Source organism: Elephantulus edwardii, unplaced genomic scaffold (genome assembly GCF_000299155.1).
Source record: "Elephantulus edwardii isolate Elephantulus edwardi_28Jun2011 unplaced genomic scaffold, EleEdw1.0 scaffold00077, whole genome shotgun sequence".
In the NCBI taxonomy this organism is placed as follows: Eukaryota; Metazoa; Chordata; class Mammalia; order Macroscelidea; family Macroscelididae; genus Elephantulus; species Elephantulus edwardii.
Window position 1 is genome coordinate 13,686,804 of NW_006399827.1, and position 27,387 is coordinate 13,714,190.

The 27,387-nt window shown below is 47.2% G+C and overlaps 2 protein-coding genes across 2 annotated transcripts; both read left to right on the top strand.

The window, feature by feature from the left end:
- Nucleotides 1–242: 242 nt before the first annotated feature.
- On the top strand, nt 243–14,493 carry LOC102845171 (gasdermin-A-like). The gene is made up of 10 exons (XM_006889479.1): nt 243–459; nt 3,897–3,972; nt 4,636–4,804; nt 5,402–5,495; nt 6,113–6,133; nt 6,341–6,519; nt 7,279–7,429; nt 8,218–8,291; nt 8,626–8,847; nt 14,395–14,493. Exons 1-10 carry the CDS (start codon nt 243–245, stop codon nt 14,491–14,493), a joined length of 1,302 nt encoding a protein of 433 aa, XP_006889541.1.
- Nucleotides 14,494–16,092: 1,599 nt separating this feature from the next.
- On the top strand, nt 16,093–27,171 carry LOC102870961 (gasdermin-A-like). Its single transcript, XM_006889399.1, has 11 exons — nt 16,093–16,306; nt 16,480–16,660; nt 19,250–19,415; nt 20,463–20,559; nt 21,039–21,086; nt 22,299–22,322; nt 22,927–22,947; nt 23,545–23,699; nt 24,331–24,445; nt 25,880–25,953; nt 26,929–27,171. Exons 1-11 carry the CDS (start codon nt 16,093–16,095, stop codon nt 27,169–27,171), a joined length of 1,338 nt encoding a protein of 445 aa, XP_006889461.1.
- Nucleotides 27,172–27,387: the final 216 nt, after the last annotated feature.

Genomic DNA, 27,387 nt, shown 5'->3' on the forward strand with positions numbered 1-27,387 from the left:
AGAACGCTTCACTCTGGTCTCTGTGTCAGAAGAGACAGCAAGAGGTGCCAGAAGCTGTGGCTACAGCTCCACTTTGAGAGAACTAGATGGAACTGTGTCCCTTTGCCACACAGACGAGTCACTGCACTTGAGCAAAACCCCAGCACCCTGGCCCCTCGCTTGCTCTAATTCATGGGCCAGCAGGCATTGGGCAGCATAACTAGCTTCAACTCTGTCCTCAGCTCCGTCAGGGACCAGGAATCATGGCATCCTTGTTCCAGGACGCCACCCGGGCTCTAGTGAGGCAGCTGGATCCTGTGGGGGACCTCATCCCGCTGAACTGCATCATCGATGCTGCCTGCTTCCAGCCCTTCTGCCTGGTACGAAAGAAGAGAAAGGGGACGCTCTTCTGGGGAACACAGTATGTCAAGACCCACTTCTCCCTTCGAGATATGCTGGAGCCAGGAACAAAGCTGCCAGGTACCAAGAGAGCCAGACCAGATGTCTGGTCCAGTACTGAGGGAAGAGGTGGGCACACATTCCGAGAACCCAGAACTGGGGGCAAGTTCCAGCTTGTCACCCATACGCAGCATCTTGCAGCCAAGAGACTGTGGATGGGAGTGGGAGGAGAGTCCTTCCACCATCAGCTTCATGCTGTCCCGTGGAGCAGAAACCAGGGCAGCAAAGAAAACAAACACATCCCTGAAGAAGCCTGGGGTGGGGGGGGGGCAGTGGCTCAAACTTAATTCTCAGGAAAATCCCAGATCAATGAGCCAGTCACATAAGATCCTTCCTCTTTAACGAGCTCCTAGCCTGATGACTCCAAGAATCCCCTAAATATAGAGACTTAAGGACCTACAGAGCCTCGTTATCAACTAAAAGAGGTTAATGGAGAGCAATGGAATACACTGGAGCTGAGGGGGGCAGTGGATGGGGTACAGTTCTCACTCTTTCTTGCCTTGACTTTGCCACAATACTGAACTCTCCCCAAAGAGTGGAGGGGTGTCAATATCAGTCACATGCAGTTCAGTCAGCTGATCCCCAAAACAGGGACTGTGTCTCCCTCATTAGAACTAAGAATTCAAATGAGAAACCATTTCCCCTCACTTCTCTAGAACTTAGCCGACAGTCGTTTCATCTACCTGTGAGGAAATGTCTTCGTTCTTTAGTGCAGCTACAGGATGCATGCCACACGCAGATGGCTTTAACAGAGATTTATTCTCTGTTTGTCACTGTTAGGTGCCGTCAAGCCGAGTATAACTTATAGAGACCCTATAAACAACTAATCTGAACTCTGTCCTATCCTGTGCCATCTTCATAATCTCCAACACCCGTAAGCCTATTGCAGTAACGGTGTCAATCCACCTGGTTGAGGGTCTTCCTCTCCTTTGCTATCCCTCCATCTTCCCAGGCATGATGTCCTCTCCGAAAGTATAACCTCTCCTAGCAACGTGTTCAAAGTATGTGAGATGAAGCTTTACCACCTTTGCCTCCAAGGAGCACTCTGGAAGCACCTTCTCCAAGGCATATCTGTTTGTTCTTTTGGCAGTCCACAGGATATTCAGCACTCTTCAACAGCACAATTCAATGACAAATCAATTATTTTGTCATTCTTGCCATTTTTTGTTAAGTGCCATTGAGTCAAGTACAACTCATAGTGATCCTATGAACAATAGAGCTGAACCCTATCCTATCCTGTGCCATCCTCACACTTCCTGACATGCTACAGGCCACCGTCACAGTCAATGTGTCAATCCACCTGGTCAAGGGTCTTCCTCTCCTTCCCTGACCCTCCACCCTTCCAAGCACCATGTCCCTCTCCAAGGAATAGCCCCTCCTAGCAACATGCCCAAAGTATGTGAGTATAAGTCTAATCATTCTTACCTCCAAGGAGCACTGTGGCTGTACCCTCTCCAAGACATATTTGTTTGTTCTTTGGGCCATCCATGGGATGTTCAGTGCTCTTCTCCAACACCACAGCTCAAAAGCATCAATTATTTTTCTGTTATCCTTATTCATTGTCCAGCTCTCAGATGTATAGGAATTGATCAGAAAGACCATGGCTTGAATCAGATGCACCTTAGTCCTCACACTGACATCATTACTCCTCAATAATTTGGAGAGGTCCCTAACTGCAGACTTTCCCAGTGCAATGCCATCCTTAGTCATACACATATCAATTCTTCCATCATCCTTAGTCAGCTGGCAGATACATAGCAAGTGACTGAAAAGTCCATGGCCTGACTTAGGCACACTTTTGTATTTTAAGAGACTAGAAATATGAATTCAGGGTGCTGGCTGTACAAGAAGATGTTTCTTTTCTCTGTTGTTCTGGAGGAAGGTCCTTGTCTCTTTTCAACATCTGTGGGTTTGATGGTCCTTGGAGGTCTCCATTTTGTCATAGCCTTCACCTGTGCTGAGGAAATTCCTGGGGGAGGGAGAGACACAATTCAATCCATGACAAAAAGATTACCAGGAAGGCAGAAAACAAACCAACCAGGGCCATCACGCTGGCAATGGAGGTCATCACAAGTCATTTCTAAGACAAACATTTACTGAGTTCCCACTACATGCCAGGCACTGTAGATATCAGGATGAGTCAGTCACCAAAGCGTCTATCCTTAAGGAACTGATGGGCTAATGTCACAGTGATGACAACCCAGGGGAACGAAAGTACACACAGGAGCCATGAAAGCCCAGGGAGGTCATCTAAATCAAGCTAAGGTTAACGAACTAAGGGAACTCTCTTTGGCGCTGCCAACCCAACTATAGGCAGTTCAATTCTACCAGCTGCTTTGGGAGAGAAAGATAGGCTATCTCCTCCCATGTGATTTATAGCCTCAGAAAACCATCGGAGGGTCAGCTGTGGGTCAGTTATGACTCGACAGCTTACACATACACATACAGGTTCATGCACTCTGCTCACAGAGCATTCACTTAGAACTCATTGAGTCTTATTTTATACATCATTCTAATTATGGCTTCTACCTATATAAGAAGTTAGAAGTAGTAGGTCTGAAAGGGAAAAGAGCAAAAGGCATATAACAGACAGTCACAATGGCAGCAATGAGAAATACTGGACAGCAGGGAGGGGCATTATCAAAGTATACCCATCTGGAGAGTTCTCAGTGGTGCAGGTTGGGGGGACAAATGGCCCTCCTTACCTCAAAAGCCCCTGTCAGAACTGGCAAGATGGGAAATGTTCACCATATTGCCTTTGAGTTGCCTACTAAAAGATCTAGTCTTACAATGTCCACTCTCAGGATAATTTTAACAATATGGAGCAGGTGTTTTAATCCTATGAAGGAAAAGGAGATAACGCAGATGACTGTTGAAAAATGCTCAGTTACCTGACCTAGCCCCTGTCCTTGTTCCCCTGGATCTGCCCTCCCATGGAGGTCATACAAAGCAAGGTCAGTCTCTCCTGGGCACAACCACCTCTGGATTCGGAAGTCGGCTCTGGAGCCTCCATCACTTGGAATCAGCACATCATGATTTTTCCCCATCTTTGTCCCCTGGTCACCTTTTATATCTCTATGACCACTACACACACATATAATAGAGGCCCCTGGAATTCAGTTCATTTTTTCCCAGTCACAATATCCATTTCTATATGTGTGATAATTACGATCTTCCTCTTTTAAAATATTTTTTTAATAGTAAGTCCCCTCACTAACACTAATGCCCTGATCACTTCTCAATTAATATTCACTTTTGGGTCAAAGACAATTTATCATACAGAGTCCTTTAGGGAAGCCTTCCTTCAAGGGGTGCGTGTGGATAAGCACAAAGGTGTTTCTGTCCTGCAGAGCCCAGAAAAGACTGTAAGATCTCAATCCAAGGCTGTAGTGATGGAGGAGTGACAGCAAGTGTGAAGCCAGAAGCCTTAGGGCTCCCAGTGAATCTTTCTGTCACAGTTGGGGGTAAACGTCAAAACATCTTGGACATACAGAAGCTCAGCATTGTGAATGATCTGGAAAACCTAAAGAAAAGGTGAGTTACAGGAGACAGTGGAAAGCAGGGTGAGGGTTTCAGGTGACGGGCAGGTACAAGGGGCATGTCACCACCCCTAGAATTGCTCAGGCTCTTAGAATTGACAAAGATCATCCTTTTAAAAGAGTCCAGAAATTCCTTTCTGCTTTCCTCCTCACTTCCATTTTCCTTCCCTCCCTCATTTCTTCTCCTTCTTCCTCATCCCTCCTTCTCTCCATTCCTCTCTTCCATTTCCTTCTTTCTTCCTGACATTGTCCCCCTTTCCCTCCCATTTTTTTCTTTTTTTTTAAAATTTTTATTTATTTATTCTTTTTATGTGTGTACCGTCAAATTGGATCTGACTGGTACAGGAGGCAATTGTTCCTCCTTCTTCAGCAGAGCATCTGGTGGATTTGAATCGCACACCTCTGGGATCCCATTTTTTTTAAAGCAACTCATTCAATGAAGAAGAAAAAAAAACTGAGTCAAGAGAGTCAATGGTCACAGAGCAAGTCAAGGAAGAACTAGTTCTAGAATCCCAGGGTTCTGTTTCTCTAAGTTCCTCAGAGGTGAGGGAGGTACAGGGAGGAGGAAGGGCCCAATAGTGAGGGGGTTCTGACACAGACAGGAAGATGGCCCTACCCACCCAGAGCTTCTGAGCCCAGTTCCACCTACCCAACACAGGAAGCTGAGGAAGCCAGAACTTTCCTTCCTACAAAAGCTGCGGGAGCTTGGGGAGAACCTATACATGGTGACTGAGGCTGTGGAAACTCTGAAGGAAGCCACACTGGAGAAGGGCAGCAAGGCTGAAGGAGGTGTCTCCATTACCCTCCTCACCGCCGTTGGGCTCAAGGTTGGAAATCTCCAAGAGGCTTCCCGGCCTCACTCTTCACCTTACAGACAGCCCAACTGTCCCCTGCATCTTTGCCCAAACCTAGGCCTCTCCTCCGGTTTCCCTAAAAAGCACGTTCATCTTTTCTAAGGACTTTCCCATCTATTGTCTCATGATATAAGTGCACTGGTGGTGTAGTGGGTCAAGCATTGGCTTGTTAACCAAAAGCCCAGAGGTTTGAAACCCCCTGGGGGAAAGATGAGGCACCTGCTCCTGTAAAGGTTTACAGCCTTCGATGACAGAGGATTGGGAGGAGTCAGAATTAACTCCACAGCAGTGGTTACAGTACTTCACAGCATCCTGTGAGGTAGGCTAAATCGGTAGTGGGTTAAATTATAACTCCGTTTTCACGGTGTTTAGGAAATCATACCTCAGGAAAGTTTAGACTTATTCAAGGTCACCAGATATTTATGGACAAATTGGTGAGGGGCAAAAACTGCCTCCCAGCTGCTATATTTACCCCCTCATAGTTTCACTTTGTCAGAATTTTCCTGCCCTCAGACAGGAAACCCTGATTCACTCTCTCACAATCACCTGTGTTCACTTCTCTTTTCCCAGGGATCCCTCAATTTCAACAACACCATCAATCTGCCTCTGGGTACAATCTTGGCCTTTCGCCTCAAGCAGCTGATAATTGGGGAGAACAGCTGGGGTATGCTGATGAGGGAAAGAAACCCAGCTGAAATCAGGGCAGTTGGGCTCTTCCTCTACTGTGCAGCTGATGACTCGCCCAAATCAGCTGGTGACTCCTGAACCCTCAGTCCCCTCTCCATCCTACTCCACACCCTGTCTGTATTATTTCCTAAGAGCTTATACCCTTACCCATACCTCCCCTCTCTGCAAGACCACTTGATTGGGGGGGGCAGTGTCTGGTGGTAGGGAAAATATGGAAGCATCAGATGACTAGAACTCCATTTCTGATCCCCATAGACATCCCTCCATTCAAGGACAAGAAGTTAAAAACGTTCCCCGTGAAAGGTAAAAGAAACTAAGGGACTCTTCTCGTCCCTACTTCACAATGTGATGGGGGCTGGAGAGGGTGGACAAAACCATAGGGAGCTACAAAGACCTCCTTCCCCAGTAAAGAGGAGGAAAAAAACCAAACAAAAAACCCTAGTCAATCCTGGAACTCAAGTCAGAGTTTAGGGGTGACAGTGCGAGCGTTGCAGAGGGGTCTTTCAGAGTTCTAGGTGCACATCTTCCCCTTGCCCACAGCCTCCACCATGCTCTTCTGGGAGGCATGGGTGACTCTGTCTCTCCTCTCTGCAGATAACGAGATGACTCCTCGAAGTAAGGACTTGAGCTCCTACAAGGTCCCTCTTGTTTCTCTTCTATTCCCTTCTTCCTCTGTCACCCTGCACCTAACCCTGGTGGTATCATTTTTCATGCTAAGTCCTAGAAGAGGGACTCTGATAAGGGGTTGGAGGACCTGCTAGGTGAAATCATGGCGAGTATGAATGAGCAAGGATCCCGGTCACCATTATGCCGTACCCAAAGCACTTTACAGGCCTGAGCCCGCTACGCGGGAGCACACGGGGTTTCGGGCGCTGCAGGCCGAGGTGGAAGACGAGCTACAGGCGCTGGAGAACCTGACCTCGCTTCGGCGGAGTGCCCTGCTTGCAGAACTGCTGGCGCTGCTGGGCCAGGCGAAGGAGTTGCAGAAGCTGGAAAAAGCAGTGAGGGCGGGCCCGGGACTCTGGGGCGGGGCTACAGCTGACGTGGCGGGGCGAAGGCGGAGTCTGAGGCCAGGACTCAACGGGTGACTGCGGGGATGGGGCGGGGAAGGGGCGGGGTCGAACGTGGAGAGGGCTAGACACGTCCGCTGGGCACGTCGTGGGTGGAGCTGGGTGGTGACGAGAGTGCAGCCTGGTGTGGGCGGGGCCTTGAGATGGTTGGGGTGGGGATTGGCTTGGCTGGAGATGTGTATGCAACCAGGGCTGGGAGCTGCTGGGGTAAAAAGTTAAGAGTAAAATTTCTCATTGTTGTGTACTGTCAAGTAGGACCCTCCAGCAGGTTTTCAGAGATTGCCCATCTTTCTCCAGGGGAGCAAATGATGGGTTCCAATCATGTGCCTTTGCTTTAGGAGTGCAACTCTACCACTAGGCCACCAGAGCTTCCTTAAAATTAAACTGGTGTTAGATACCAATGTGTTGAGAATGACTCAGAGCTACCCTATGCACAACAGACCTGAACCCTGTACTATTCTATGCCATCCTCACAATCTATGATACACTTGAGTCTATCGCTGCAGTCACTGTGTCAATCCATCTCGATGGGTCTTCTCTTTCTCTCACCCCTGAAACTCCAACTGAGGTATCCACCCAAGATTAGCTCTTTTAAAACTGAGAGACTAAACCCCTGTTGCCCCTTCCTCAGGGAGCTCCTGGTCCTAACTGTCAGAGAATCTAGCTGACGCCTTCTGAACTCTCTCCTAGGTGGATGGGGCCTTGGATCTTGATCAACCAGTGACTCCAGGAATCCTAGGGGGACCTGGAGACGCAGTCCTCAAGTGGCTGCAGGAGACTTCTGGCAAACTCAACCCCATGCTGGCTGGGAATATCCTCTATCTGCTGGGTGCTCTGCAAGGTGAGGTGCGGGAGTGAGGGGAAACAGTCCCTGATGTTACAGGTCTACTAGGTTAGGCTCCACAGTACCAAGCAGAACTGGGAAATGTAATAACTATCATTCAAGACGGCGACAACAGAGCACTAGAAGCGCTGCATAGTTTGCACACCCATGGTACCAAGCCTGGTACTAAGTTACAGGCAGTAAAGCAGAGCCCAACTCTGCTGTCTCCTCCTCCAAGGAAAAGTGCAAGCGTATCTGTGCCACTGAGTCGATTCCAACTCACAGTGACCCTCTGGGGCAGAGCAGAACTACTGTATAGGGCTTCCAGGCTGTAATCTTGACAGGGGCAATGATGGGGTCAGGCACAGCAATGATCACAGGGCTGGCAGTGTTTGATTCAGCTGTACAAGGCTTCTCTGTGAGCTGGACACCAATTCAACAGCACCTACAATGGCAACAGCTCTTTTAGGTTAACGGTGCAACCCCCTCTGGACTCCACCACCAGAGCTCCCTAGCAGCAACAATCCTTAGAGATGCAGACAGCCAGGTCTTTTCTCTCACTGAGTTCCGGATAGGTTCAAGCCACTGAGTGCTTGGTTAGCAGTCAAGCATTTAACTGTTGGGATCACCTTGCAAGTCCACCTCCCCCATCCAACAATACACCTCCCTCATCTTCTCCCAGGGAAGAAAGTATAAATCTGCTCTCTCTTATCAGCCTTCACTCCCAGACTCCCTTGGTCCTGGACCTGGCCAAGGGAGAAAGGGCATATGTCTCTATATCTTGCCTTCTCCTCGACCCTCTGCAGAAATGAGCGAGGAGCAACAGCAGCTGCTAGCCATGTCTGTGGAGAAAGAGATCCTGCCTCGACAGATGAAGCTGGTGAGGACTGGAGGTGGAAGAAGGTGCAAGCTGGGCTTAGTTATGCATGTGAGCATTAGAAGGAATTCTGGAGCCCAATTAGCTCTGCCCCTCATTTCCTGCCTACTGCTTTGAGGCCTGAATTGTTGAGGGACTCCACCAGGCCACACAGCAAGCTCCTGGTAGAGCTTTCAAGAGACCCTAGGTCTCTATTTCTGCATCAATACTCAGAGGGGGTTGGTTCCAAGAAGGAAATGCGCTGAGAGATTTACCTTTTACTGCATGCACGCCACCTTTCAAGTCGGTGGTTCCCCAGATGCAAAGCCTCCTGTGCTGTTTATGTTCTAATGTGCAGATGGAGACCATCCTGGACCAGAACTTTCTCCGCGAGGAGGTGGGGCCCTTTCGTCTTCACTGCGAGCTGCTAGGGGGCTTCAAGGGTGAGGAGCTGAAGGTGACCCAGGCTCTAGTGGGACTCTGCAACCTTGACATACAAGGGGATGGACCCCTCTACACCTGGGAACCCAATGCCCTGCGGCCACTCTGTGCTCTCTATGCTGCCCTCTCCATCTTTCGGGTGCTGGCTGACAACACCTGGCTGTCCAGACACCTTGTTCACCAAGGATTCCCAAGCCTGACTAGACCTGGACTAGGGAAAGCAGAGTGGGGGTTAGGGATGGACCCCGGGGACAGGAGCTTCCACTCCAAGCTTCCCTTGGAGATGGAGCTTCAAAGGCTTCACATGGAGCCCAGTATCTTTAACAAGGATCTAGAAGGGCTGTTCCATAGGGAAGGCAAGGAGAGACTTTCCTACACCAGCCAGGAAGTGGCAGGGAGCTCCAGTGCCCACTCCAGCCACATCAGCAGGGATTCAGGAAAAGCTGGGGTTCAGCAAGGATCGGGCCTGCAGGCATCAGCCTCAGCTGACAGAGGCAGCTTCTCTGGAGTTAGATTGGGGGCTGGCAGTAGTTTTGCTCACACTGGCCTGATCGGCAGGGGTATGAGCAGTGCAGGGCTAGGGGCAATAAGGGCTGACATGTTGAAGTTTGATACCGAGTTTGATGCCATCCGAGCAGAACATCAGCGTCTGCTCAACCAGGAGTTTGGGGATGTCTTGGGTCCCAAAACTGATTTGGAAATTTGGAGAGAAACCTCAAAATTTTCTAGGATATGAAAAGAATTTATGGGTGTATAGCACACAATCTGCACTCTGTATCCTGAAATCTCCAACCTCCCTAGTGAGACTTAAAACAAAATCTTAGGGAATGTTCTTGCCCCTCTGCCCACCTATATCCATCCCTAACCATTCCATCTCCTTTTACCCAAAGAAAGTGTGTCTGTGTAAAGGATCACTCCCCTGTCCAAATGCCCTAGCCATCCCACATCTTAGTGACTTTGGACTCATGCCCCTACTTTCTGAACCCTTACTGTGCTTTCGTAACTCCCAGGGTATCCTTCTATCAGCTTCTGTCTGTTCATGCCAGGGTCAGTGCTCTTCTGAATTATGTAACTTGCCTCTCCCACTTTCCCCAAGGTGGAAAAACACCCTGGGAAGTAGTAAAATTAAATAATAATAAAAAGGAAAATTGGTAAAAAAAAATTGCTCGTGCCAATCTATTTGTCTATCTACAGCATCTTCAGTGTATTATGGGGTCAGAGACACATTAAGATTTGCAGAGGCTGGGGCTTCCTCCCCTTACCAGGGAAAGGAAGGAACTTTCTTTCCCATCCTGTCCACCTCTTCTTCCCCACTCCCACTTTCATCTCCTCTGAACCACACACAATTTACAAGCTTGATCTGCAGTTGTTGTTATGTACCAAGTATTCAAGTCAGAACTGACTCATAGCTGACCCTTCAGTGGGTTTTTCCGAGGCTTAAATTGCTTGGGAGAAGACTGCCTGTCTTTCTCCAATGGAGCAGCTGGTGAATTAGAACTGCATACTTTTGGACTGGCAGCACAATTCCTTACTTCTAAGACACCAGAGCTCCCTGTCAGTACTATTGTAGTTGTTGTTAGATGTGACTCAAAAGATATGTTCAAGGCAATTAAAAAAAAAGATATGTTCTACATACTGATTCCTTCAACAGGTATGGAGAAAGGATACAGCCCTGATGCATGCCTTTCCTGATTTTAAATCATGCATGCAGTGTTCCCTTGCTGTGTTCATGCAACAGTTTCCTGGTGTAGTGATAGATTTTTTAAAATTTTTTTTTTAGGTATAGATTTTGCATGAGCACAAGTAAGTGTTCTGGGATTCCCTTTCTTCTCAGTGGCAGACATAATTTGTCATGTGTTTGTGGAATGTACAAAGTATGATTATTGGAAAATTGAAGGTTGTAAAAAATTAAATGCAATGCATAAAGATTCACATTGTAAGCATTAGTGACTTGAGATGGACTGACATTGGCCACTTTGAATCAGACAATCATGTAATTTATTACACTAGGAATGACAAATTGAGGAAGTAAAATTAAATTGAAGCATTGAAATTGTATTTCGAAGACCATTTCAAATCCATCTTCAAGTATTATGCTGTAAGGGACAGGATACCAACCATATGCATACAAGGCAGACCTGTTAATACAACTATTATTCAGATTTATGTACCAACAACTAAAACCAAAGATGAAGAAACTGAGAATTTCTATCAACTTTTGCAGTTGGAAGGTGACCAAACATAGAATCAAGATTCATTAATAATAACTGGTGACTGGAATGCAAAAGTTGGAAATAAAGAAGAGAGACTGGTAATTGGAAATTACAGACTTAGTGACAGAAATGAGGCTAGAACTCTAATGACTGGATTTTGTACAATCAATAACTTATTCACTGCAAATAACTTCTTTAAAAAAACATAAGCAGCAACTATACATAGGGACCTCGCCTGAAGATCAGATTGACAACATCTGGAAAGAATTGTTGGAGAAGTTCAATATCAGCAGTCAAAGCCAGGTCAGGAGCTGACTGTGGAACAGACTCATATGCAAGCTCAAACCAAAGCTGAAGAAAATTAAAACAAATCCAACAGAATCAAAATATGACTTTGAGTCTATCCTGCCTGAATTAAAAAATCCTATCAAGAATAGGTTTGGGGCATGGAGTTAACACTAGAGGACTTTAGAAATTCTATTAAAAAGATTCTCATCTCTTCAGTAATTATTTAAAAATTATGAAAATGTATAGCAAAGGATTAAAAGATTGCACTTCATAGTCCAAAAGGAATGAACTGCTCAATCTATCAACTGGGATTTCTTAAAATCACTATGGTCTGATGTGGAAAAGCGATTATTCTCCATGCTCTAACCCTAAATGACCACCAGAGAGCGACAAAGAGCAAACCCTACCGCCTGCTTGAAAGCGCTTCCTCTTCCCCTGCATCAGGACCATACACCAGGAGGTCTTTGCTGTTGTGTAGCTGCTTTCAATATGAATTTGCCTAAAGAATTTTTACATGTTAATCTAATGTAAATGTCTTCCAGAATAAATTAAATTCTATCTCATATTCCCTTGAGTATAAACTAAGACAGTGAGGAGAAGGTGTCTCTGGATCTTACAGATTCTAGGGCCTGTCCACCCCTAAGTGTACTAGAAGTCAGTAGATCAAGCCAGGTCATTCTGGATTTCAGAAGAAATGAGCAGCACAGGACAAGCCAATTTCCATCTCAGAATCACAAACAGTAAGGCAAGACTTTCATTCTGGTTGACTCCACAGACCTTCTTACTCTGCTTTGAACTCTCAAAGCTCCATATTCAGAAGGTCATTAAGCACTGTGGGGGAATAGTGCCAGGTGGAGTAGAAGTGAGGTAAGAGGGCAAAGACAGAGAGGGGCCGGACCCAGGGGTGTACTCTGAGTTTAAAGTGAATAGAGGCTAAGATAAATGAAGGTGCAAGACTTCAGGGTCAGAGGAGAGGAAGCCAACAGGATGGACTCTGGAGATGGATAGGAGATAAATATCTGGCTTCTCAAAACCAGTGTTCTCGAGACTTTTGGAAAATGTGCTGGACCAGAAACGTTGGTCTGCAGCCAGTGGGAAGAGGGTAGACACTAGAAAGACACTCCCAGACACCTGAGAGAGGAAATGATGAGCTGGGGGCAGGGCAGTGGGCAGGCCTGGCCTGATCTCACTAAGGGATGGGGCAGTGCCCAGCCCCAGGACTGTAAGCTGCACTGCAGTTATGTTACATCCAGGTGTTAATTCGTTGTTGTTGTTGTTGTTGTTATGCACCATCAAGTCTATTCTGACTCATATTGACCCCATGTGACAGAGAAAATTTCTCCACAGGGTTTCATAAGTTATAATCTTTAAAGAACTAGAATGCCAAGTCTTTTCTGCCATGAAGCCATTGAGTGGACTTGAACCATCAACCTTCTGACTAGCAACTGGGTGCTTAACTATTGAGCCACCAGGGTTGTAATAAGTCAGGATTGACTAGTTGGCAATGGATTTTTAATTAAGAGATTTCACAGAAGTGAAAGAATTCCAGAAAAGAGAGAGGTGAAAAGAATACCACATATATAGCACATTTCTATATATGTGTATACAAGTAACCAGGACCAAATGACACTGACAAATTCCCATACACTTTGGCCCCCATTTCAGCCACTTCAAAGGAGGGAGGGCTGTTTGGCTAAAGCAATGATTAAGAGCTTTCAAAGTGAAAACGGAAGAAATAGTAGGTTGTCACACAAGAAGGGCATCAGACAGATGAAAAAGGAGGTAAAGAAAAATAGAGATGAAGCACAGGAAGGCTTTTATTTCATTAAGTCAGAGAAGAGATTTAGGAGCACTTGTCATAAGGTATGGAATTTTGGGGACAGAACTGGGTAATGAAGTTTCTAGGGAGTTTTGCTGAATATAAAAAAAAATCTCCAAGAAAGACTGGCCTTTCCTGACTTTTGGGGTCAGTTTGCATTTCGTTTGGATGAATCATGGCGCTTAGCCTCAGGTGAGAGCAGGAAGGTTCAGTTATATTCAGGTCATTGCCCATATATCCCCACAGATGACTGTATGTCAAGAGCTTAACTTGTAAATGACTTATTTTGTCATCAAGAAATCTGGTCTAGACGATCTAAAGTGTCCCCTTTTAAAGTCCTTTAGGCATTGACCAAAGATGGGAGCAAGATCTGAGTGACCAGTGGTGAGACATCTGAGTTCCAAATGCAGATATGCCTCCTGAACTGTTGTTTGTTTTGGGGCTTCCTTCATGATGTCTAAGGTACATAAGTGGTACAGAGGGTAAACATGATCAGCTGCTACCCAAAGGTTGGAAGTTTGAATCATCCAGAAGTGTCTTGGAAGAAGGCACCTGAACATCTATTTTTTTTTTTTCATTTAAAAAACCAGACACTAAAAACCCTGTGGAGTGCAGTGCTACTCTGACACACGTGAGCTGGAGTCAGTCTGATAACAACTGGTTCTAGGTCTGCCTCTCAGTCTATGTGTATGTGCACATACCAGATTCCATGAGGAGAGGCATTGAGGACTAAACAGGATACATCAGGGGAGGTGGGCTGATCCCTGGGCAGCTCGGGTGTCCCCATCTACCCATGGGGCTGGTCTACCTGTGCTGGCTGACCATACATCCAGAGGAGTTGGACTGAACGCTCAAGGTAGAGATCCAAGATGCCAAGCTTTGGCTCTTCCTGGCCAATCAAGGCTTCTCCAGGGTGCTGTCATCCCAGCCTGTATCTCCAGGGCCACATTCATGCATCTGTTTATTCAACAGAAAACCTTTGATGTAGCTCTATCTCTGCCTGGGTAAATGCGTCACAGGTATGGTCATGTAGGTGAGGTAGTAATTCTCAGATTAAAAGGCAGAAATGGAAGACGAGTTTCCAGATGCTCTCTAAGGGGACCTATGGAGGCACCAGCTTCCTTAATCTTTCATCACACCCACAAAACATCGTCTTGCAGCCTGCGTTTTTCCTGATGACCATGATAACAGAGATGCCTTCCCTCTTATCTCTCTCTCATACATCTCTCACATCTCTCTCTCTCACACACACCCCCCCTCTCCCTTCCCCTTACCACTCTGCTCCCCTTCCGAAACGTGTCTTTCCCTCCTTCAGCCATCATGCCGAACTTCAGTGCCACAGCTCTCTCACCTCCGTCTCCCCCAGCCCACGCTGGCACCTGCTGGGCAGCTCCCCGCCCACCCCCTCAGCCTGCAGCAGGCCAGGACCTGGGGCCCAGGGCAGGGCACGGGTGGAACAGGTTGATGCTGTTCTCCCGGAAGTGAAGCAGGAGAGGGTGGGGTCCCAGGAAGCTCCATCCCTGCTTTCATTGAGGTATAAAGTAGACTGTCCTGAAGAAGGACAGACACTCTGTCAACCTTCAAACTGAGCAAGCCCTGAGCTCTTACCTGTCTGCCTGGGCCCGTGAATCCCAGACCCAGCTGCCAGACAGGACCCAACAACACAGCACCAGGTAAGAATCTGGTGACAGCAGAGGAGACAGGTGGTGTTCTAAGGTACTGGACATGGGTGGGACAAGAAGGGATTAGACTCCCCAAAAGAACATTGGGGATGATACCCTGATAGTCCTTGGAGAAAAGGAAGGCGAGGCATCACCATGAGCATCTCTTCTGTGAGAAGACTGTGGTCATCCAAGGTCTTCTCAGGTGCAGCCTTGCTGGTCCCAGGAGGCTGTCCACCCCATCCTGGCCTTCCCAGGAATGAGAGGCAAACAGGGCTCACTGGAGTTCATGGATTTGGCAGAAGGGCTCAGGTTACTATAAACATGCCTTCTGCTTCCCTGCCCTTATGGGGCACTAGAGGGGAGATGGGGCAGCTCCCCAGGTAGCTAGCACATCCTCTTCTACCCATGGAGACAGTCTAGTCATAATGGTTGGCCACTCAGTCAAAGGACTTGGACTGAAACCTCAAAGGCACAGACCCACGATGGTCAGTTCATTGCTTCTTGCCTGCTCTTGCGTGCGGTCACTCCAGCACGGTTTCCAGGACCACGTTCATTCATCTGTTCATTCATTCTTTCCATGTGCATTTGCCAAGCTCCAACTCGGTGCCAGGCACTGTTCTGGGTGCTGATGCTGTAAAGGTGACTAAGATGCATTTCGTGCATTCTGGGAGGTCGCCGCTGAGTAGGCCAGAGAGTCAGGTGACAAGATCATAACAACATTACAGGCTCATCAGGGATCATAGGGAGGCAACCTTGAATTAAGTATTAAAACAAGCATTGTTCAGATTGGGAGGAGTATTCCAGAGGGGTGGGTGTGCCAAGGCAGGGTACGTGGAGGGCCTGGGTCTACAGGGCAGCCTCTGGAGGGAGGTGGGTACACCTGTGAGCCAGGAGGAGCCAAAGAGAAGTCCAGGGTGCAGGCCCCTGCTATGCACCCCACCCAAGGAGAGGGCTACCAGGGCAGGAGACTGGCATCTCCCCTCCCCAGGTCTTCTGCACAGGGAGGAGCTGCTCGCCTTGCCCGGAGTCCCCAGCTCTGTTCTCTGGGAAAGACAAGGTTGGCCCAGTTGTGTGAGAAACAGCTTTACTTTAATTGCTAACAAACCCCTCAAACCCCTCAAACTGGGCTTGTATCTGTGAAGAAAATGAGTGTAGAGAAAAGCGTTTTTAACAAGGAAAGAGAACACCTGTCCTCTCTGGTCAACTGTGGGGCTTCAGGAGGCTGTTTCACCTCTCAAGCCCTCGCTGCCTGAGCATCAGATGAGAACTGCTTCGGTCCCTTTCAGCTCTGATATGCTGTGAATCCAGCCATCTTTACAAGGTCCCCTCCTCCTGCCCTGAGCCTCTCTCTGCCAGGGCGTCCACAGCGTGACCCTCTCCCATTTCCACCTGCAGAGACCATGACGATGTTTGAAAATGTCACCCGGACCCTGGCCAGACAGCTAAACCCTCGAGGGGACCTGGTTCCCCTTGACAGCCTCATCGACTTCAAGCGCTTCCATCCCTTCTGCCTGGTGCTGAGGAAGAGGAAAAGCACGCTCTTCTGGGGTGCTCGCTATGTCCAGACTGATTACACGCTCCTGGACGTGCTTGAGCCTGGCAGCTCACCTGCAGGTCAGCCTCATGTGGGACTGGGCAATGAGAGATGGGGGCCGAGCACCCAGTTCTTCTCTACCCAGATGAAGCTAGGTGTCACCCAGCCCCGAATTCTCATTACAAAGCCAAGGTGGTGGCAGCTGGCGAGGACAGCCCTCACACCAGCCCCTTTTGTTTTCTCTTCCCTGCAGAGCCGATAGACAGTGGGAGCTTTGGCTTTAAGAATATGCTGGATGCCCGAGTGGAGGGAAAGGTGGATATGCCAAAGACGGTGAAGGTGACAGGGACGGCAGGGCTTTCCCGGAGCAGCACCCTGGAAGTCCAGACGCTCAGTGTGGCCCCCAAGGCCCTGGAGAGCTTACAAGAAGAAAGGTGAGAGTGGGCAGGGCCAGGAGGTTCCAAGAGGGGACGGGTGGGGCAGAGCAAGGGTGCCAGAGGGCTGTCACCTTGAACTTCACCCATGTGACCACTGCAGGGGAGCTCTTGGAAGATGACAGAAGTCCACTCCTTAACCACTCTTCTCTATCCCTCATCTACCTTTAATACCACCCTCTCACTCACTCTATTTTGCTCACCCAACTGCTATTCCTATGAACTTGCTGTCGGACCTTGGAAAAGTCACTCCACACCTCTCAGGATCTGAGTTTGCTCTCCTGCAAAATTACAGAGTTGGATGATAATCTCTGAGCTTCCTTGCAACTCCTAAAACTCTATAAAAGAAGCTAGAAAGGGTAGAGACCTTAACTCTCCCCACTGTTCTGCTCCCCAAAGGAAGCCTCCTGCCCGGCCGCACACACGACAGGCAGCAGTTTCCCAAGGCTGCCTATACAAGGGACACTGCAGGTGTTTTTCATGCTAGGCCCCTCAGATGCCAGAACTGACTTTTAAGTAGTTAAGTTGTGGCTGAAGATGAGAACTGCAGAACTGGTAAGAAAGGCTGGGCACATGTAATTCATCCAGTAAATAGTTTTATCTCTCATTGACTACAAAACACCCTTCTGGGTGCTGAAGCATGCCTAAATTGCCTTGCCCAAGAACCCTGAAAGCTATGAACATGGTGGGTGAAAACCACTGGAAATCAGCAGCAATAATCCAAGGCAAGAAGTAGGTAGTGCCATAGGAGAGGTTCAGCAGAGCTCTGTGGTGGATCAAAGGTACATCTGGGGGTGGAGGGGCTTCACAAAGGAAGAGGCCCAAGGCCTATGATCCAGACCTTGAAGGATAAGTAGCAAGTAGGATAGCAGAAGGGTTTCCAAGGTATGTAGATGGAAATCCTGAAAACTATACCCACTGTCATTGATGCAATTTTTACTCAGTGACCCTACAGGACAGAGTACAATGCTCCATGGGATTTCCAAGAATGTAAATCTTTGCAGAAACAGACTGTCCTACCTTTTTCCCTGGAACAACAAGTGGGTACAAGCCATTGATGCTGGCTACCAACAGAGCTCTTAGCCACTGTGTTCCCAAGGGCTCCTTGGCAAACTGTAAGGGACTGGGAATGGCCAGTTTGGCAGGTGTAGAGATAAGTGTGGAACAAGGAGAAGATGTACGTTTGGTTCAGATCATGGAGTGCCAGGCACCAGGCCAAAGGCACTGAGCTACTCAGCAGGTCTGAGGGAGACCCCGACGATGCTCTGGTAGGTGGCACGATTAATGTATGGCAGAAAGATGTACAGTGGGCAAAGAGTAGGTTTGAAATAGACCAGATGATTCCCTAACATCCAAGAGAGGTGTCATGAAACCTAAGCTAGGGGAACACAGTGGGACTGAAGAGGAGCAAGTGGGTGCAAGACCTCTGCAAAGACCAAAGGGACTGGCCTCGGCAGCTGACTGCAGGAGGCGGGGGAGGGTTTAGTGACAGAGAACTCAGATTTTACCCCAGTAGTATCACCAGTACAAATAGGAAGACAGAGACTCGAGTATATTTGGGGATCAAGACCCAGAGTTGTTCTCTTTGGATTATTTTCTGTTTGTGCTGCAACTGAGACATCAGCTGAGAATTTCAACAGGTAGCTAGAAAAAAAGGCTCAGGGGAGAAGTGAAGTTCAGCAGTATAAAGATTAAAACTATAGGAAAGTGGAGCAGAGAGCAGAGGGAGTTCAGAGAGCAGAAGAATGAAAAAAATAGAAAACTTGAGTGAAGTGAAAAATGAGATAGAGGCAGAGTCAATAGGATTTAGAAGCCAGAAAGTTAGGGGTGTAACCAGGATGATACAGGGTAATCAGAAGCGAAAAGAAGACAGAGCCACATGGCAAGTGGGGACAGCGGGGCCCAACGTCATCAGACAAGAGTCACAGAGGTCTTTGACTTTGGTGGGTCATTATGGTATCAGTTGAGTGGAAAGAAGTCAGATGATAAAGAATTCTGGAGTGACCAGTGAGGAAATATGAGTATAGTGAATCTTGGTGTATCTCTTGAGAAATTGCCAATGAAACCAAGGAAAGAAACAGAAAGGTTATTTAATGGAGTAACAAGATCAAAGAAAGTGTATTTTTCAGGATCAGGAACGTGTTTATATTTATAAACAAATTAGTTGAAGCAACAGAGTAGAGGAACTAATATTAGGAACAGGAGAGATGATAAGAGAGAGAAAGGGTTCTAAAAGAAGTGAACAGGGCTAAGAACCGGTGGGAAGGAGGATAAAACTATTCTGAGGTCAAAGAAAAAGCACCAGGTCTTGCTCCAGGTGAGGTGCTGGCCGGATGATCACACGTTTTATATCTCAACAACCCTGGAGGCAAGTGTCATTATCCTCATTTTATAGCTGAGGCAACTGACAATTTAGAGAAGCTGCCCTGCTACTAGGCAGGGGGATCTGGGTATCCAACCAGTCTTAAGCCAGAGTTTCACTCTTTTCCTGACACCACAAAGCCCAGCTCCTAGGAACAAAAGGAAACAATTTCACGGCCCCGTGCAGGGACAAGCTCTGAAGGGTTCCCTATGTTTTTCCCGCCACAGGAAGCTGGCAGAAGAGCATCCGTTCCTGAAGGAGATGCGGGAACGCGGCGAGAACCTGTACGTGGTGATGGAAGTGGTAGAGACCGTGCAGGAGGTCACTCTGGAGAGAGCTGGCAAGGCCGAGGGGTGCTTCTCCCTCCCGTTCTTTGCCCCTCTGGGGCTACAGGTTTGACTCAAACATACACATACACACTCTCACACATTCATATTCAGCCACTCCTCGGAGGTTGGGTTGACTCTGCCTGACTAGTGCCTACCCAGGATACTAAAAAGCACCCAATCTTTTCCCCTGTTCCTCAGATTTTAGGCTTCAGTCAGCCAGACACACTCCCCTTCTCTGGTCAATGACAACAAATATGGGCTGATTCTTGTGCCAGACAGCACAGGAAAATAGCTTGGAGGGGGAAACGAGTGGAGATTTTCCCTCATGATGCTCCCAATGTAAAGGGGAGATCTCCTTCCTCTCAGGAAGTTCCCGGTCTCATCAAGGAGATCTATAGGATTAAAAGGACAGATAACCCGTACTGGGGAAACTGCATATACACACGTAATGCTCTGCTGTTGCTGGGTGTCACGGAGTCTATTTTTGACACAGTGACCCCACATGACAGTAGGGCTGCCACAGAGAGTCTCCTAGGCTGTAATCTTTACAGGAACAAAGCATCAGGTCTTACTCCCACAGAGCGGCAGGGTCCATTCAAGCTGTCAACCTTTTGGTCAGCAGGTGAGCACTCCACTGTTGCTCCATGAATCCCTGAAGTAATGCTACACACACCTGTATCTATTTGTGTAAATAGTTAAGGGATGAGCTAGAGCTGGGGCAGGGCTTTAGTCATGGAAAACTTCCTGGAAGAGGAGAGCAGAGGACAGAAAACAAAAAGGAAGAAGGAACCAGCACCTGGATGGACGCTCGAAAGTGGGACAGGGTGATGCACAGGCATGTCCTGGAGCAGGTCTTCCCAGTTCCCATCATGTGACTGACCCAGGAGGAGAGAAGCAGGTCACTGGAGGGATTTCCAGCAGAACTGAGTGCAAGGGCTTTGAAGTCCAGTTCACAGAGTCTAGGACATATGGAAAGATCGATTGGGAACATCTCAGAAGGGTTCTTTCTCGACGTCTAAGCTCCCCTACAGCAGGCCTGGTCCCCCACCTGTTCATACACCCTCCTCTCTCTCCATCTCCATGTTCACAAAACCTCATTGTTTCATCTTAGGGATCCGTAGACCACAAGGAGGCTATCACCATCCCCAGGGGGTGTGTCCTGGCCTTCCGAGTGAGACAACTGATGGTCAAAGGCAAAGATGACTGGAGTGAGTAGAGAACAGCATCTTCTCCCTTGAAGATAAGAACCACCCTCACAGCACCAAGGCAGCTCGCCCCAGCCCCCAAGAGGAAGGCAAGGGATGAGTGAAGGAGTATGCAGTGGTCTACCTGCAGGGGGCAGAATTACAGGGGCTGCTCCAGAGAGGGGTGATAGGACTGCTGGGACAGAAGCCACTCTGTGTTCTGGGCACTATGTTAGTTGTGGTGGAGCAAGTACAAAGATGAAAAAGCACAACCCCTCTCAAGAAGCCAACAGAGGAAACGGTCAGTAGGGCTAAACGCAAGGTGGATTGTGATATTACCATAGAATATTTGCAGAGGAGAAAGAGATTACTTTCAGCAATGGAGACAGACAGGAGATGGGGGGAGTTTTCGGGGGGGGGGGACAAGATCCTAGTGAGCCCATGGACTTGGTACTAGAGAAGGGGGGCCAGTTGTAACAGTTCACCTCCCCTCCTCCTTATAGATATTCCGCACATCTACAATGACGCCATGCAAACCTTCCCTCCAGGAGGTGAGTAGAATGACCTGCTGGTTCCCCACATGCTCTGCCTTACCTATAACTTCATCCCAGGGCTTGAACCAGTTTATTCCCAATCAACTTCCTACAGAGAACCTGCTTTCCACTCCATTGATAATGGAGCTCTGGTGGCCTTGTCTGGAGGCTGCTGTGCCGCTAAGCCAAGGCCAAGCCTCTCTGGCGGTTCTAAACCATCACAGCTCTACAGGATAAAGATGGGCAGTCTCCTCCAGTGAGCTTTACAGCCTTGGAAACTCAGCAGGCTTCTGAGCTCTAAGTTGTCAGCTATATAAGTCGCTTCTAACATAACGACAATGAGAGAGAGACAGACTCTAGATAAACCTATTCAGACTCTACAGATTTCAAAGATGCCTACATGATTCTTAGATGCATATAACTCCTTGTCATGGAGTCAAAACCAACCGCTAACTAACCCTCCAGTGGATTTCTGGAGGTTGAAAATTCCACGGGGTGAGATTGCCCATCTTTCCCCCTCAGAAGGACTGTTGTTGTTGTTAAGTGCCATCGAGTCATAGACGACTCATAGAGACCCTATGAACAAAAGACATGAACACTTGTATAACTTTCATCTCAGAAAGGCTGGGGGCTTTAAACTGCCAAAGAGGGATCTGTGCGGACCACAGGGATCTTGTTAAAATGCAGTTTCTGATGCAGTACATCTAGGTTGGAAATGTAAATTCTCAGCAGGGGATTCAACTAGGCTGGATCAGTCTGAAGCTCTCCTTTATCCACTTAATCCCTCCCCTCTATAATAGTATACTACTGCCCTCCCCAAAGAGCCTTTAGTTTGCTTTTCACACTCAAGTCCTCACTGCTGTCCAGTTAGAATTGACAGCTAACCCTCCACAAGAGATTCCTACTGCCAGAGAGGCACAGCCTTTGGGTTGGCAGCACAACTTCCTACAGACTACACAAGAGCTCCCCTTTGCTGTGCCAAGTCCCTAAAATATTTATTCTCAACTTGAGGGGAAGACACAGAGTGACACAGAAAACTGCCTGAGAAATAGACCAAAAGCAGAAATAAGACTTGGAGACAGTGTGTGTTCCCAAACTGTGGGGGTGGATGAGCTAATGCAATCTCCGTGTGTTTATAATGATCACTGATAGAACTGCCTTGATAACTGCCCTAGATAAAAGGCAGAATGAGGCTTTATACTGACGTATGTGCATTGTTTCTGCCTCCAGGAAAAGCAGAAGAGAAGTTCATACGTAAGTATTTCTTTTCATTCCACTGCAGCTTCCTTAACTCTTTTCTTCCTTTCTCCATGGGACCCACAGGGAACATGACAGAGCATTTCCCTGAAACCTGGTAGGAATCTCAATCGCTAAGAAAAAAAGAAGAAAGTCTTTGGATAAAATGCCCAGGTGGTCTGATGCCTAGACCTTTGTCTTCAAGGGCCTTTTTAGCTCTAACCTATTATACACACACCTGCAGCTGTGCCCAGCAATAGGACACAAGTCGCTGAGTCACAGGAATGTGAGTTAACTCAGCCCAGGTGTCTCTCTGCATATTGTATTGGCTTTTCTCCAGACCCAACCCTGATTTGCAGGAGTACAGTGAGAATACCTTGAACTAATAAACAGGTGTTGTTCTAAGGGACTAAATCTTAAATTTCTGGGTTTGTGTGACAATAAGCAATTGACACACTTTAAAAATATATCTAAGTTGACTGGCTGACAACTCCCAGGAGACACCTAAGACATATTTCCTGACTCTTATTAGTAACTATCTATAAGAAATGGCTAATATTCTGAAGGACTTTATCCTTAATCAGTTGGTTGTTTTGTTTTGTTTTCTTTCCTTTTCCATCAGTTATCCAAGCATCTGACGTTGGTAAGAAACACTGTGATTTTTCTCCAAGCTTTGGCATAAAGGCAGTGGGAGAAGTTATGAGGTGGGTTGTAGAAGAGCAGACTGGTGCTAGTTCTCAGGTTCTAGAAAATGGAGCCATTTCCAGTGGTCACTCTCCCCAAGCAGTCCAGACATATTCCTAGGATCAGCAATCTCCCAATCCACCCACATCCCTGGATACGGACCCCCTGGCCTTAGAGCAGTCCCACGCGGGTCTTCACTCGGCTAACTCATGTGCAATGCAAATATATTTTCCTTCTCAACTTCTAAGGAGCATTTTTAGAGGTAAGGGAGTCTCTACTGAGACAGGATGGGGCATGAGATCGCAGAGAGGAATAACTTTGGGGTTAGATAACAGTATGCATCCTAGCCCACCTCCTTGTCAGGACCTTCCCCCAGCACTTCTATCAGGACTAGTGGGCAATTTCCTAACTGCCTTTCTTGGTAAGGAAAGAAGGCAGTGCAAGCTAAAACGAGGGCAGGGGGCAGTGGTCTAAATAAAGGGGGCCTAAAGGGAGAGTACTTCCTGAACAGAGGGTGTCAGAGGGACGGCTGTTTGTCGAATTTACCGTTCCGCAGGGGAGGAACACGAGAACTTCAAGACACTAAAGGAAGAGGTTCAAAGAGAGACCCACGAAGTTGAGAAGCTGAGCCAAAGAGGGCAAAGTTCCCTGCTCACCTCCCTCAGCAAACTTCTAGGGAAGAAAAAGGAGCTCCAAGACCTTGAGCTCACGGTAAGACCCTCGTGGAACGGTGGGAGATCCAAGAGGAGATTTTTGGTGGAGGTGTGCATGGGCATCACAGCCAGCAGGGGGATCTGATGGTGGCAAGAGGTGACTGGCCAATGAACTGGGACATCAAGAGTGGATGCCAAGTCCTCACCAGGCTGCTGTCTACTACTGCTCCCCGCATAGATTTCCCCCAAGGCAAATGTTCCATCCTGATGGACAGAAGGTAGCTACCAGGTTAGAAGGACCCTCTGTTGGAAGAGGACTGGAATCTTTTCAGAATCCAAGGCTCAGGGACCAAGGCACTCAGGGGCCTATTACTTTTTAGGATGAGTTATCCCCAAAGAATAAAAAAAAAAAACAAGACACCTTTGTCATCAAGCTGGAACGACTCATAGCTGTTCCTCCACTGGGTTTCTGAGCCTGTCATATCATCTAAAGGGCCACTGGTGGATTCAGACCACCAAAGAGACACAGCCTGGTTAGCAGCACAACTCCATGCAGACGACACCACCAGAGAGCCCTTCAAACAGGAATGGGAAAGAATTTAAACATGCTGAGAGCTGATGAGAAGCCAGGGCCTACACTGGGCCCTATCCCCTTGCTATCTTCAATATTCAACCCCCTTTCCCCACAGCTTGAAGGAGCTCTAGACAAGGGACACGAAGTTACCCTCGAGGCACTCCCAAAAGATGTCCTGCTATCAAAGGAGGCCATGGGAGCTGTGCTCTATTTCCTTGGAGCCCTAACTGGTAAGTGGAAATTAAGTCTTCATTTATATACCTTTTCAGGGATCAGAATATTTCCCAAATGAATGAGTGCATGCAGGCCAAGCCAATTATACCACAATTAAGGCATTTCTATCAACATTTTTAAAACTTGCTTTTGATTCTTAAAGATCCATTGGGTTGGTCACGTTGGATATTCTAAGAGATGACTTAGTCCTGCTGGCAGAGACTGAGAAATAATTCTAGTCACTTCTATACTGACATCTGTTAGCTTTCATTTCAAAGGATAACATCTTCCGATCTTACTACTTAATTCTCCTCCTCTGTCTTCATGAAACATTCTTTTTAAATTTTTTTTATTTTGAGATTTTAACAAAAGTTTATAGAGAACTTGGATTTCCATTCATTTCCTCCCTACCCACCCCAGTTCACTTTTCTCTTCAAAAAAAAAGACAATTCTTTCCTTTTTCATTGTTGCATAATTCCCCCCTCCCCAGTCCCCTTTGCGATGCAGCTCTTATTCTGGATTATTGTCATGCAAATAATAACTAATAATATATTCCTTTTAAACAGTTCTTTCCCTCATCTATTTCAGTGCAGTGTACATTATTTATGCCCTCTTTTCTTAGTTTCCCCCAACAGTATTTGTCCTTCTGTGACTGAGATATTTCACTCAGCATAAGGTCCTCCAGGGTCACCCATTTTACACAATATTTTCTGAGTTCCTTATTTTACCAGTGCTGCATAGTATTGCATTGTGTGAATATACCACAGCTTCTCTAGCCATTCATTTGCTGATGGGCACTTGGGTTGTTTTTCTCTCTCTGCTATTGTGAACAATGCAGCAATAAACACTGTTTGAGTGGCAGTTCTGATTTCTTTATGGTATATTCCCAGTAGTGGAATTGCTGGGTCAAATGGTATTTCTATTTCCAGTTTTTTGAGAAAGTGCCGCACTGCCTTCCATAGTGGTTGCACCATTTTACACTGCCACCAACAGTGAATAAGGGTTCCAGTTTTTCCACATTCTCACCAGCATTTGTTGTTTGCTGTCCTGTTGAATTTTGCTATTCTTACTAGGGTGAGATGATATCTCATTATTGTTTTTCATGAAAGATTCTTGCATCTAGCAAAACTATCTTGTCCTGTAGTGTAAACTGAGACATTTGTTCCTCTAAGAAGCCTGCCCTTGAAGGTCAAGCCCAAAGCAGAACCTTCTGTTATGAACTCCCTAAATACCCCCAAATCACAGTTACACCTAACTCTGTATTCTCCCCAATAGGCTGTAGGTTCCTTGAGTATAGGGATTATTACTTTTTAACTAACACCTAACAAGGCAGACATTAAACCATGAGTGAATAAATGAACAAGGAACATATGAATGATAAAATTCTAGAAGTAAACCTATTTGGAATCTGTAGTCTCCTACATACCACCAACACATTTCTCTCTCTCCAGAGCTCAGTGAAGCCCAGCAGAAGCTACTGGTAAAATCCATGGAGAAAAAGATCCTGCCCATGCAGCTGAAGCTGGTGAGAGAAAAGGGCAGATGCCTGGGAGAGTGTGGAAGACAGGCAGCGAGGATCAATGGAAAGATGGGCTTGGCCTACGGACAGTATAGTCCTACAGAGTCCTATCCTAGTCCAGCAGCTTGACCCTACTTATTTGTCTTCATTTTCTTCTGTTTTTGGTATTTTTTACAAGAGGTAGGAGAATGACTTTCAGAGCAACGATCATAGTTTTTCAGCCTCATCTTGGGAGAAGAGGCGGAAACATCTGACCTGACTTTGCTTATTCCTAGCCAGGCAGTGTTGATCAAACTTTTAAAAACCTGAGTCTGTCTCAATGCCGACCTTTTTAATATGGGACTATAAATAACTGTGCTGCCTATGATGTTGTTGTTGTTATGTGCTGTCGAGTCGTTTGCGACTCATAGCGACCCTAAGTACAACAGCCCTAAACCCTGCTCTATCCTGTGCCAATCTCATTGCCTCTGACACATCCATCCTGAGTACCCCAGTCACTGAATCAATCCACCTCATAGAGGGTCTTCCCCTCCTGTGCTGTCCCTCTACCCTACCAAGCATGATGTCCCTCTCTAAAGACCTGTCTCTCCTTACAACATGTCCAAAGTATGTCAGACGAAGCCCCAGAATCCTTGCCTCCAACGAGCAGCCTGGTTTAATCCTCTCTACGATGAATCTGTTTTCTTGGCAGTCCATGGTACATTCAATACTGTTCTCCAGCACCACAGCTCAAAGGCGTCAATTCTCCTTCTATCCTCCCTAGTCATTGTCCAGCTCTCTGATGCATAACAGCTATTGTAGCTGCCTATGATACAGGACCGTAAAAAGGCCCCTGAGAGAGAAATGACTGTAAAACATTTAGAAATGTGAAAAATTATTATAACATAGTAAGGGGAGGAGGGAGTGCTCTTGGTGGGTTTTATGAATTGAGAGAAAGGAAGAAGTTCCCCTTTCATTACATGCTAGTCTGCTTCCTTCCAGGTGGAGAATACAATGGAACAGCATTTCCTGCAGGACAAAGAAGGGGTCTTCCCCCTGCAACCTGACTTGCTCTCCTCCCTTGGGGAAGAGGAGCTGACTCTCACCGAGGCCCTAGTAGGACTGAGTGGCCTGGAAGTGCAGCGATCAGGCCCCCAGTACACCTGGGACCCGGACACCCTCCCACGCCTCTGTGCCCTTTATGCTAGCCTTTCCCTCCTGCAGCTACTGACCAAAGCCTCCTAACTGGCCTTTGCCTCCTGCTCCCTGCTTCTCTGATGCCTTCTCCACCTCAGGGCACTGTATCCTTAACACCCAAGGGTGTGTGAAACCGACTAGGCTGAGGATGTTGGAAACACTGACAACCCAAAATAACCAATTTCTACCTGTCCAATCAATCCCCAGTTCTGCCAATTCAACTTGATCATCTTAAATGCTCTAGAAGTCCTCTACATTTTAAGG

Excerpts from the sequence above, each read along its gene's own strand:
- LOC102845171 (XM_006889479.1), top strand. The coding sequence starts at position 243 with ATGGCATCCTTGTTCCAGGACGCCACCCGGGCTCTAGTGAGGCAGCTG. Across the intron at positions 460-3,896 it reads GCCAGGAACAAAGCTGCCAG|TTGGGGGTAAACGTCAAAAC; the intron begins GTACCAAGAGAG and ends TTTCTGTCACAG. Across the intron at positions 8,292-8,625 it reads TGCCTCGACAGATGAAGCTG|ATGGAGACCATCCTGGACCA; the intron begins GTGAGGACTGGA and ends TCTAATGTGCAG.
- LOC102870961 (XM_006889399.1), top strand. The coding sequence starts at position 16,093 with ATGACGATGTTTGAAAATGTCACCCGGACCCTGGCCAGACAGCTAAAC. Across the intron at positions 16,661-19,249 it reads GAGAGCTTACAAGAAGAAAG|GAAGCTGGCAGAAGAGCATC; the intron begins GTGAGAGTGGGC and ends TTCCCGCCACAG. Across the intron at positions 25,954-26,928 it reads TGCCCATGCAGCTGAAGCTG|GTGGAGAATACAATGGAACA; the intron begins GTGAGAGAAAAG and ends GCTTCCTTCCAG.